Source organism: Myripristis murdjan, chromosome 16 (assembly GCF_902150065.1).
Source record: "Myripristis murdjan chromosome 16, fMyrMur1.1, whole genome shotgun sequence".
In the NCBI taxonomy this organism is placed as follows: domain Eukaryota; kingdom Metazoa; phylum Chordata; class Actinopteri; order Holocentriformes; family Holocentridae; genus Myripristis; species Myripristis murdjan.
In genome coordinates this window covers 11,732,501-11,745,767 of record NC_043995.1, presented here as the reverse complement: position 1 = coordinate 11,745,767, position 13,267 = coordinate 11,732,501, and the positions used below count along the sequence as shown (strand labels likewise).

Sequence of the window (13,267 nt, the reverse complement as noted above, 5' to 3'; positions counted from 1 at the left end):
TGTGTGTGTGTGTGTGTGTGTAAGACATATAAGAATACTTTGTGATTGCTTGACCACAGGGGTCACCTGTTTCTCGAGTCAGACTGTCTGGCTTGTGTGAATTGCCAATCTCCATGTCTGACAGGTCTCATTTTCACACTGCCTTTGTTCTCACACTCCACTTGTCACCCTGGGGAGAGAACAACAGCTCCTTTCTGATGGCTTTTTGATGGGAGTGTAATTTTGAATTCAGACTTTGTTTTACCAGTCACCTCCTCGACCACCCAAAGCATTCGACCATCGCTCATCAGCTGCAAAACATCCTGTACATAATAAACCCTGTCCAGAGCAGACTTGGCTTCACCAGCCTGCTTCATGCAACTGTACAGAGCCAAAGAAAACTAATAGCCTCAACCCAGGAAGAAAAAATAAATCCTCGCAAAGGCAGCTCATGTACATTTTTACAAAGTGGTGCTGACAGAGATTCTTTGTCAGGAGACTTGAGTTTCAGACATACTGATAAAATATTTCTCACAAGCTCCGGAGGCAGAAATAACCTCATTAAACCTCAAACTCAGAGTGGGCGGGGCTGAAGAGGAGGAGGAGCCACAGAGATTTAGAGCACAACACAAAAACACAACAACCTTGGTGAAAATATGAATGCAGAATACAAATGGTAAAGATGTTTGCAATTCTTTCATGGTAACCTCATTCATATGGAAACCCTGAGAGGCAACAGGGAAAAAACTGTGACACTAACTCAGACATACAAGATTTGAACTCATTTGTATGACTTAGCCTTTGTATCATGTGCTGCCTGCTTCTTTTTTATTCTCACAATAACTAATATCCCATGAAAGGCGTTGCAGAAATAAGTATTCCTTTGCCAAATAAAGCCATGGCTTTCATTATTTTCGTTTAGGCTATAGATAACCCACTCCAAAAGAAGCTCTAAGTCAGGGTGTCCATGCAGAGCCCCTGAAAGATGTGTAAAAAAAATTGCAGTCAGTATCAGATAAAACTAAGTTTGTCAAGATGAACACTTCAACTAGGCTATATAACAAACCTAAAGATTATTAAGTGTTACTATATTATATTTTTCAGGCAAGGGCAAGAGCACTAGGCCTTATAACCTTATCTATCTTGTGTTTTTAACTGGGCTGCTCTCTAAACCCTGAGCAGGAGGTCTGTGGTTCTTTGGCTCTGCCCGCTGAGGTTTCATTCTGTGACTCAGCCACTGAGATTATCTCTGCCACCAGAGCAACTCTGCCTCCAAGAAATACTTGCATAAGTAAAACTGCAATCTGTCAGTTCTCTAATTTTAACTAAAAACAGCACTTCAGAAACACAAAGTAGGTTATACATCTTTTTACCACGGTAACACTGCATTTTGTAGGCATGCACAGTGAGGCCAGTCCTCTGTCTGTCGGTCATCATATGTGATTTTGATTCTGTGCTATCTGCCAAGACTTTTATGGCCTCATCACTAAAGCCAGGCTGCTGATTTACTGGAAACCCCTTGACAATAATCTGACATTACTGCCTAATGTATAGGTTACTTCCTGGGTCAGGTATTGACAGTTTCCTGTACAGCAGGAAGCAGCGGTATTGACTTAGTGTCGCTGTGTTCTGCCCCTCTCAGCTTCGGATGCCCAGGAGCAGCAGTTATGGATGACTCAGCTACAGCTGTGTTCCCGACGCCACTCTGACAGCAGTGCCAAGGTACACACACACACACACACACACACACACACGCAGACTCAGATATGTACGATAAAACATGAAAAATGAGCATATATAAAATAGAAAAACTACCTAGGTGTTGCATTTATCTTTATCTTTATCTTGACCTACCATTCCAATCCCTGTTCCTGCATCCTCATTACATCACAAATGTATTAAATATACAGAGAAGAGCCTGGATGGGCAGTCAGATTCAGTTTCTGGACATAATGGAGCCACTGTATGGTTCAGCTGCTCATTACCTGTGGTGCTGCCTCATTGCTCTGTATTCAAACTGTTGAGCAAACGCTGAAATCAAAGATCTAATGGTTTGCACTCCCAGGTGGGTGCGGAGCGGCGACATTAAAGGATACAGACGCTTTTGTTTCTACTAAATGGACCAGGTGCAAAAAAGATTGCTCTTGGTTTGCTGCTGTCGCTTTGCTAACCAATTTTCCCATGTGGTGCATTCAGGTTTCTTCTGATCTCATTGTATTGGGGAAAGCGACCAAAAATACACCAACATCTGTTCATCAGCTCAGTTCACACACAGCAAGTGCGGGAACCCAACATCTTTACGCACATCTTGGCAGTTTCACAGCAAGAGGTGATGCAAGCTGGCTCTTATCAAAATTGCTTCAGGGTTAGGAGATGAAAGCTCTGATAGGTCTGTTGCATTTTAAAGCATTTTTATCGCTCTTTTGTTGCCACGCTTTGGCAAGACTGGCCTTATGGTGGCTCTGAGACATCTTGTTTATTGTTTGTAACAGGAAGCAGCCTCTGGCTTGCTTATTAGTGACTTGTTAGTTTCTCCTGAAGCATGTCAAGTACATCACTGTGCTGAGCACGGGGTGTTTCAGAAAACAGGTTTTTAACAGTTTGTTATTTAGTTATAACGAACTGCAGAGTGTGCCAAGTGTGTTCCAATCAGAATCAAGTATTCAATGTAGATGTAATAAATAACGTTAAAAGATGGTGCCAACACTGCTAACTGTTTCACTGGGTTCTCAGAAATGAACCATTTAAGGTCTTAAATTTGCATCAGCTCAGCCGTGCTTGAGTCGGTCCTGTGGGACATCAGGGAGGGAGGGTGGAGCCAACAGTACCACCAGCCAATCACCAGCCAGTGGCTCATGAATAATGAAAGAATATCTCCAAAATGGCTTATGGACCACAGAAGTGATTTGGAGCGTTCGAGTGTAAAATTACATCTTCAAAAAGTGTCTGAAGTCAAGACTAACTGCTTGGTTGAATATCTTTGGGTTTAGTGTGGATGTCTTTATTTGCTGAAGTGATGTTGAACAAGTTTGAAGCTGCAATCAAAACAATGCAAAGATCACTAGCATTAGCTACTTTAGTGTTACAGTAGCTGACATGCAACGTCTCTAGTTTGATAGAAAATATATATATTAATCGATTGGACATGTAACACATCCACTCTGTGGTCTTTCTAATGCCATGGTTTAACATTTTTAAAGGATGAAATTAATGGCAAATGAGCGCCAGAAACGGTGAGGCTGTGCTCTGAAAGCCCAGGCCACCTCCATATCAGATTGTAGGTGGAAGAGCAGCACTAAAATTATTTCCTCACAATTTTCTGTCATTAAAGTGTCACTGCTTTGTTTTTAGACAACAGCCCATGCCATAAAATTGCTAAAAAATGATTGAAATACCCACCTTTTCAGGTCCCCTGACACACCAGGGCAGATTTGTCCTGATGTTTCAGGGGACCTTACACTTTTTTTCCATTATGAGCTCATATTGAGTTGTGCACATATTTTCATTTTTTCTCTTTTTAAATTTCCTGTTTGTCCTTCTTTCATTTCTCTGTCCAACACAGTTTCTGTGCTGTTCTATTTATTTCTGTACTCTGTATTTACTGAAACGATCTCAGTGATAAGGTGCTTATGAGAAGCCCAGGCTCTCCTGTTATCCTGCCCGGGCCCAGTGAGTGATTTGGCAGTCACATCACCATCCTTACCTCCATGTTTACTCAGTGTGTCAGTTGCTCTGTGTGTTTATCTCACCGCTGCTCAGCTCATTTGTTGTCATGTCCCTTTGCAGAGAGCATCTTTCAGGTCTAGTAACCCTGTTCAGAGGTTGTGTCTAACAACACTGTTGGTCTTCTGTCTGCCTCAATACGCTGTTGGCACAATGGCAAGTTTGAGAGGGAAATGGAAAATCTTTATCTGTGTTTGGGTAAGAACGCGAGTTCTGAGAGCCGCCTGCAGGACAAATAGGCTGAGTGAAAGGAGGTTTGCAGGGCTGTTTTCTATCAGAGTGCTTGTGTGTGTGTGTGTGTGTGTGTGTGTGTGTGTGTGTGAGCCTGTACGAGCAGCTGCTTACACACAGGTGAGTGAGTGTGACTGTCTATGTGAGCCAGAAAAAACCCATTAATATACTTTTTCAGTTAAAACGAACGGTGAGACTGAGTGTCTGTTTTTAGGGAGAGGATCCATATCAGGAGACTGACACAGCGAGTGGAGTGCTGTGTTGAAAATTCAGTTTTATAAGGAAGGGGTTATAGATATAGAGCTGTGGGAATAATGAGACTGACCTCCAGACACATCAAAATGAAGCTTTCTCCCTCCATTAGAGATTACCTCTGCCTGCTCGTGTCCAGACCCCTTTAATCCAAAAGTAATGGAAAATAATCATTTTACATTCATTGAGCTGGAGCTAATCAGTAAACCATAATATAATAGAGTAACATAATGGAGTTAGATGAAACTTATGCAAAAAAAAAACAAAAAACAACAAACAAACAAAAAAAACAACAACAAGTCATTAGGCCTGCAGGGGACTGACGTGCTGGAAACAAATGTCCATTATTTAAAACCCCCACTTGTCCAAATGTCCGCTCTGTAAATCTGGTTAAGTTGAGGCAGGGGTTTCCTCAGGTAAAGGTTAGGGTAAACAGGGTAAAAAGGGTTGGATGCATTTCGTGGCAGGGATACACAACATGGCATAACACCGGCAGTCACTGAGCTCCAACAACCACAGAGTGTGTATTTTTGGAGCAATGGGCCTTCAGAGCAATGGCATTTGTTTTCGGAATAACAGGTTGTCAGGCTAATGGACTTTCATTCCGATGGGACATTTTTTGGACTATTGGGGTTTCAGCATAATGGGCCGTCGGACCAGGGGCATGGCACCATACCTCATGTGTTTAATGGACTGTCCCTCTCCCTCGTGTGTGACGCTGAAGTGAGGAGGAGCTGAAAAATTTAGTTTCTCCAGAAGCCCTTGGATGGAGGACAGTCAGTGATGATAACTAAACAGTGATTATTGTGTTTATATTTCATATCACATACCATATCCACTTCTGTAACTTTCCCCAGCAAAAAAATTAAATACAAAAAAAAAAAAAAAAAAAGCGGTGATGACAGTAATGAGTTCAACCCCACAGTAGGCATCACATGACTGCAGTATTGCAATAATGTGGTTATTGCCACAGCTTTATCCAGTATGCACAAAATGAAAGTGATTGGTCCACCACAGCGCCACCAACAGGCCAAAAACTCCTCAATCTTAAAGCAGCAGCATCTCAGATACTGCACATCGCACATAGGTGTGGGACGTCAGCTTGATGGTTGACTTCTTTGAATACAAATTTGAACACTATTCCACTGAATTCATTTATTTTTTAAGACTTGGGCCTGAATGGGTCTTGCATGAACGTCACTGAACATCAAGGCTTGAATCATTGGCTGCAGGTGTATCAGCAGTTTGTGCGTGTTTTGCGAATACAGCACTAATACGCACAAAGCTGAAACCTTAGTGGCAACTTGGTGTCAGATGCTCTATGTGTGTGTGTGTGCCGATTGGACACCTATATGAGCAGGATGTTCTGACTGCGTGCTGCTCCCTCCTCCCCTCCTCAGTCCCCTCACCTCCGCTCTCACTGCATCCCCTCTCTCTGGTCTCATCCTCCCTCCCCTCCTTCCCTTCACTGCTTTTCCCTCATGCCGTCGCTCCCCCCTTTTGCTTTCAACAACTCTTTGCCTCTGCCTACCTATCTTTCTCTCTTGCTCAGCTTTTCCTTTTCCTCTACACCTGCTCTCTCCATCGCTCTCGACTCTCTCTCTTTTGCCTTTCCTCCTCCGCCTCCACCTCCTCCTCCTCCTCCTCTTGCTCCCTGCCTGCTTTGCCTGTCTGGCTGTATGAATTGGTTCCGGTGTTGGCCTGTGTGCTGAGGCAGAAGATGTCCTTGTGCGTGACAGCGGCAGCAGAGCATGCCGGAGCTGTGGGAGTCGCCGGGAGGAAGCGGCTCAAGGCACTGCTGCCAGACTGCCCCTCCTCCTTCTTCCACTCCTCCTCCCCCTCGCAGTCCTCCTGCTCCTGCTGTGGCTGCTGCCATCTCTTTCAGGCCTCCTGCACCTCCTCCTCCTCCTCCACCTTTTCCTCCTCCTTGTCCCTGGGCCGGACCCGCAGCTTGCCCCCGCATTCTCCCCCTCCTCCTGCCCTACCCGCCTACTCCTACATTCAGAGACCTCTTCCTCCCTCCCCTTTTTCTTCTCACCTCCACCATCATCTTGGGGCAGCTCATGGTGGCATTATCATCGTCACCCATCACCAATCTCCTGGCACTGCCCGCCGGGCCAGGATACACCAGCAGCACAGCGCTGGGAGGCTGCAGGAGGTCAAAGAGGTAGGGATGCTTGAAGCTGGAGACTGGGAAGTTTGGCTGTAAACCCATCTTATATGTCTACCTGCTTTTACAGCATCTTTGTGGTTTACTAAGGTCTATGGACACTTTTTCTTTCAGCTTGACATGGATACTCAGCATCACTTTTGGGGTTTCTGTGCAAAAAATGGTGTAGTTAGCCCTTAGACTAAAGGTAAATGTTGGATTTGTGTTTTCCACCAGCTCAGACAAAAGTTTGTAGCGTTCATTGACAAAAAGAGACCAAATAAATACCAAGCCACAGGAGGCCAGGGGCCAGGGTCTGAGTTTGTTGGAAATATGGAAAAATTGTAACACCCTGGGGCCCGTTGTGAACAGATAGGCCTATATTAAGCATTTACAAAATATGCCTGTCTTTGTGTTTGTGGATTTTTGCTTTGTAGACATTTCAAGTATGTTGTGTGTAAAATTTGTTGGCGATTAAGGCCTTGCAAGAGAAAAAAAAAAAAAAAAAGCAAAAATTGTGCTTTTGCAAGGCTGGCATCATGGTGATGTTATGATGGGATCTGTCATACCATGAGGTCCATTCCAGTATTTATCATAAGTTTCCGTGCTGTAGGTTTAAGAATTCCTCTCACTTTGTGTTCAGTGTCATTGTCGTTGTGCATCAGCTTGGATTTGCAGAACTCTGGGTAATGGTTTTACTCTAGGAAGTCCATCTATGCTGTGTGCTAAATTTCTCTGAGACTTGACTATTTGAAGCACAGCGGTGAAAAATGTGTTTTATGTGTAATTCAAAATGACAGAAATGAAAACCTGTATGTTCTATGGATTTGTCTCAATCCATAGAACATACAGGTTAAAGGGATCTAATGGAAAAAAGGCATGCTATACTGTACACCTTATAGCTCAGGCATTACTGGCCAAACAATAAAGTTATAGCTTGTTATAAAGCCACTACCTGAACTATCAATGTAATTCGAAAAATCCACTGCATTTCAATCATTTCTGGGCACAAAAAGAAGAACCCTAACCAAAACAGTTGCATTTCAACCCTATGACCTTGAATCCCCAGATGAGATTTTGTTTGCAGCTCAGCAAAAAAAGATGAAAAAAGATTTTGATAGACGCTCTACATGTCCAGCGATTCTGCAGCGCTCTGCCTCTTTGATACTGCAGAGTTCATGTGTTCTCTCTCTCTCTCTCTCTCTCTCTCTCTCTCTCTCTCTCTCTTTCTCTCTCTCTCTCACTCTTGCTGGCCTCTGAGGTCTGAGAGGTGAAAGATGGAGTGCTCTCAGCTCACGGCTCTGTATTGATCAGCCTAGCTGATCAATAAGACTTTGACTCGGACCAATACTTCTAAAAGTGTCATATCAGCATGCTCCCATTATTCATGCCTGAGCTTAAGACATGTTTATTTTATTAAACAGGTCATGAATTCAATACCGCTGTTACTCGTTCTGTTCTTAATACAGAGACAAGCAGGGAGTCATCGGAAATCCAGCTGAGCTTAGGAGAAAACGCTGTCTTTCTTGCTGTGTATGTCAAAACCAGCCAAACGGAAATTATTCAGCAACTCCAAATGTCTCATCCCCCAGTTAGAAAAAATCATTCATTAGAGCTGTCTTGGGCCGCAGGGAATGGTTCAGGCATTGTTTAAAATTAGGTTAGATGAAACAAAGTGGGATATTCCATTCATATTTAACAGGAATTTCAGCGTTTTTCCTCAATGGGAGGTTGTTGTTGTTGAGCAGTCGGAGAGCTGTCTGTGTTTTCCCTGTCTGTCCTGTACATTGCAGATAGCAGGAACTGTTAAAATGGGGACATTTGTCGGGCTGAGAGCCATTTTGTCACTGTGGATTTTGCTCACCTGCAAAAAGGAGTTTTCTTTTTTTGTATCACTGAGCATTGAAAATGGAGAAGAAGTTTGGTTGGTGGAAATACTACCGCCGTGAAACAGGTTTATTTCCAAATGGAGCTGGAGTGTAATGCAAGTTTTCCCGTCAGTGGAAGCTGAAATTCCTTGGTGGTGCCGTTTTGTCCTTATCCACACCTTACACCTTGCAGTTTAAAACTCCTCATAACACCAGCTTAAAGTCACTTTTTCCGCTTTAATTTGGCCTTTCACTGACATCAGTCACTCCTAATCCCTCATATCAGGCTCCTCCACCTCTCAAACTTCCAAGCTTCTTCAAAGCAAGAATAAACAGTACATTTGCTGTCCTGTCTGCTTACTCAACCTTATACTTGAACTCATTGCCTTTTCATAGATTGCCTTTATAGATGGGCGTTTCTCTCTTTTAGCTTTCCCCAATCCCCTTGCTGCTTGATGAGATGCAGCCCTTCATGATTTCCAGCTACCACAGGTATTAAAGCCTCTCCAGTACATTTTTTTAAACACAAATTCTATCTATAAAGAACCAAATGTGAGTATGAAAGACACTTCATCATCTGTGAGTGCAGTTTCTTATAGATTGAACTCCATGCTGTGTGAGATAAATAGTCTTAAAGGCTTTGAGGGAAACTGACATGAGAGGAGCAAAGATAAACTTGAGTGCGGTTCTGCTCCACCTTATCCTCCATCTGTTTGACGGGGAAGTCTGTCCAGCTGTGGCTTTGATGTCCAATGCAAAATATTTATTTCCTTTTTTAATGACATGTCAAATATACTGGTGGCTGCTGCAGACAGGGGATCGATTTGTTGATGAATTGGTATCTTATAGAGACTGATTTGACAGCAGATTTATGGAAAATGCTCGGATAAATACAGAGAAACAAACCACTGCGTCGTTACAACTAGTCATAGAGTAGTATGTCCATTGTCGAGCAGTTATCTACTATAGACACACAAGAGTTTTCTATTTTTGTCCTGTTGCCACATTTGTCGAAGGGCTTCAGCATCTGATGCTAGTAGATAGGATTACAACCCTGGAAGTGCTATAGGTTCAGTTACCATTGGAGACTTAGCCATGAAGCATGCATCATGTGAAAAATGCATGAAGCAACACACTTTGCTTTAAGTCACTCTAGGAAAAAGCCTGTATCCATACACAGCATATGCTTTTATCCAAAGTGACTCATTGCATGCCCAGTTCATACAAATCCCTGCATCAGCCAGTCCAGATGGGAGAAATTCCAGTTACAGGAGAGAGAGAGAGAGCGAGTGAGAGAGAGAGTGAGAGGGAAGGAGGTATTTCGTTTCATTGTCAATGAGCCACAAGGACACTCCATTACTGAGCCAGCACTGCAGAGAGGATGAGTGAATGATGAAAACAGAGAATCAAAGACGGGACAATGAGCAAAAAGAGCATCTGAAAGGCAACAAAGAAAAGGATTTTCTGAAAAATGTTGTTGGAGAAGAGGGAAGTAGAAGATATGAATTGTGATCTTCTCAGAGGGGATAAGATAAATCACTGAGTCTTGTTAGAAAGATGGACGCCTGAACATGAAAGGGAACAGAGACAGACTGATGGGAGAGAAATAGAAAGGGATGCTGAGCTGCATGCCTGGATCTGGAAATGGGCACCCAAATTTTATTTCTGCCCACACAAGAAGTGTTACCTAGCCCGACTCACTGGGTTATGTGCTCCAGTAAAAAGCAGAGCGGCACTTTGTTACAATTAAAAACTCAACATTTAGCACCCAGAGCCACTGTCACACTTTGCTTATTAGCTTCCTCTAATGCTCCAAACATAAGCTACCTTAAAAATACTCCCCATACACTTGTTGCAATTGAAAAGTCAGACACTGTATAACATTAAATTTATGTATTTCAGAGATGAATTCTTTCATCTCTTCAGTAGTATATTAAATTGTACTGGTGCCATAGGTGGTAATACTGGTAATAGTGCTCTGCTAGATGTTTACAAAGTTGAGCCTCAAGACAAACTGAAGTACAAAATGAACAACATTTTGCATGTCATTTTGTGCACTGTATTATAATTCTATGATACTACTACTACTACTACTACTATTCCTACTACTACTAATATTCCTCCTCCTCCTCCTCCTACTACTACTACTAATAAGAATAATAATAATACCAGTATTAATGATAATAATGACAACAGCAATACTGCCTAGTCCCTTTGCATTAAATTGGTATCATAATTTACTTGCACAATAAGTATCTTATATAATATTCTAGTTGTTTAGTATCTGGTCCATAGGATGTTACCCATAAATACTGTAAATTGTAAGTTTATACTCAGTTACTCATGTATACAGTTACTACACATGGTTATTAACTTCTATACATAGTTGTTAGTTCATGAAGAGTTAATGTACATATTCCATAGTAGTCTTACATTTAACCACAGAAAACCGCCTGTAGACGGTAATATAGCACACCATGATGTAAATTTTTACATCTCTTAAAGCATTCTGGAGCCAGGCTTTATTGATGATTACTTAAATTTCGTCTTTTGATCACTCAGAAAGAGCATGGACACAAAATGGACACAAACTGAAGATAAAAACAGCACATTACTGTGTGTAATAACCCAATAGGCTGCTTTCTACTCTGTTTAATCAGTAATCTGTGAGGGATAAATGTTTGAAATTGAATTTCTCAACCGTGTATATAAGAATTAATGGGGATAGTGACGGGATGAGACGAAGGAAGTACCGGGAGTGGTGATGGTCAAGCTGAAGAAAGAGCTGTTGAGTGGGAAAGGAATGCTAAAGCGAACAGACAAAAAGGATGGAGAGAAGAGTCATTGATGGATTGTCGTGTCTGTCTTGCTGTGTGTTCATGTTGCGCTCTGATCAGATTTTTCTCCGACTCGTGCCTCTTCTCTGAGCAAAGCACTGTCACCACCAGCTTCAGACACAGCCAGCGATTTGTCATCCTGCCTGTTGGGTTTCAGAAAGTGGTCTAGCTCTGGGAGTGATTTGTCAACCTGTCGGCCAGGTGGTGGCGTGAACTCTGGATCAGGGAGCGGTTTTCTGGCCTGTCTGCTGGGACTGTGTATGAATTCTGTGGTTGACACAGTGATTTTTCACCCTGATTAAGCTCTGATATCAGTGTGACAGCCTATGTAAACTCATTGGTTTCAATATTATGTTTGGTTAAAGGTCTGATTCATCATTTTGTCCACTTGGCCTTGATATTTACTCTCATTTAGAGGATGATTTGTCATCCTGCACATTAGACTTCAGAGACAGTTTGAGCACAGGATTCAATTCATCAGTCATACCCGGATCTTGGTATTACTGTCCTTGGCTTCTCAAAGCTGCAAAATGCAACTTTTTTAGATTCATTACAATAACAATATATAAGCAGGATACATCATTATCAGCGATGATTTGTGTGCAAGCCTTAATCTCTGTTTGCCTGAAATCAGAACCCATCAGCTATCGTCTGACAACGATTTTAGCCTCTGGGGGCAAGGGCCAATTTTTCATACTTAGTCGGAAACAAACCTAAAACGTCTCCCATTTCCATTTCTTCTATTAAACAAGTCTAACATTTCTCCACACAATACACAAACATCAGTAGAATTTGTTGTTGTTTTAGGCCCACAGGATATTTCTGCCTTTTTCGCTCCCCACATGGACCATTTGCCTTCATAAAACCACTCAGACCACAAATGGAAAAGGGGATGGAAACCAGAATGCTTCTGTAACCAAAATCTTGTCTCCTGCTTACAGATTCTATAAAAGACTCTGTTTATAGAGATTAGCCTGAAATTGGCTTTTCAGTGATGTTTGAGACATTTTGGGCTTATACCTCCCACTCATGGAAGTTATAATGGCAGAGGACAGTCAGAAATGAAACAAACTGCAACGCTTAAAATGTGGTGGACATGACCAAACGCTGTTACTTTTCTATTTATTGCAGAATGCCTGCTTATTGTTGCTACTGGTCAGCACATGTAAGCTCAAGGCTGTGGTTCTCTGTAGTAAAGAGATTTGCTCCCACTGAGCTGGGGGTGAGTTACTGCCCCAAGCGGAGGAGTTCAGGTATCTCAGGGTCTTGTTCACAGTAATAGACAGATTGGAGCAGCGACTGCAGTCATACGGTCGTTGTACCAGACCATCACGGTGAGGAGGAAGCTGAACCACAAAGCAAAACTCTTTATTTACTGGACGATTTTTGTTCTAACCCTCTCCTGTGGTCATGAGCTCTGGGCACAAGCGGGTACAAGCGATTGAAGCGTCCATTGCAGGGTGGCTGGACTCACTCTTAGAGGCAGTAGGAGAAGCTCAGACATCCAGAAGAGGCTCAGAGTAAAGTAAAGGGAATATCCAGAGCACATTTGGGGGATTACACATTCCACCTGGCCTGGGAACAATCCCCCATGACAAGCTGACATTTGAGGCCAGGGAAAAGGACGTCTGCTACCACTGCGACCTGGACCTGCATAAGAGGCAGATAGTAATGCATGGATGCCTGCATTGAACATCTGGGGGCTTTACAGATGTTGCTCACCTCAGCCTCAGGCAAGGTGCTGTTTTAAAGGACAGATCATCAAGATGAGTGACAAGAGTCTGTACATGAACTTGGCTGACTTTAGGGGGGGAAAGCGAGACTAATAATACACTTCCTGCCTTGAGGCAAAAAGTTGCATATGTTAGGTTTAACTCCGCGGTCTCCACAGGAAGCCAAGGTCAGGGACTGATTCATCAGCCTGTCCACTGGCTCTCAGTTTTATCTCAGGTTCAGGAAACAATTCATCAGCCCGTCCTCTGGGCCTGAGTCATTCACAGAAGTTGTTGGAGTCTCCTCGTGTCTCCACTTGTTTCCCCAGTCGACTGAACAAGGTCTTCACAAAGCAGAGAGAGAGAGAGAGAGACAGGCTGAGGCGCGTTCGTCTGCTGTTTGATAATTCACACAAGATCAAAAGCAGAAGGGCTCCCTCTGAAGTATAATGGCCCAGCTGAAAAAGGAGACTACAATGCATACATCTGTCTATCCAAACCTTATACACTGCTTCC

General features: G+C 42.9%; 1 protein-coding gene across 1 annotated transcript in view; it reads left to right on the top strand.

The window, feature by feature from the left end:
* The window catches only part of LOC115373598 (oxysterol-binding protein-related protein 10-like), a 76,648-nt gene that overhangs the window by 12,058 nt on the left and 51,323 nt on the right, over nucleotides 1-13,267 (top strand). Inside the window, exons 3-4 of the mRNA XM_030072087.1 lie at nucleotides 1,622-1,701; nucleotides 6,071-6,352. Coding sequence (XP_029927947.1) covers nucleotides 1,622-1,701; nucleotides 6,071-6,352 — 362 coding nt within the window. The remainder of the gene's footprint in view (nucleotides 1-1,621; nucleotides 1,702-6,070; nucleotides 6,353-13,267) is intronic.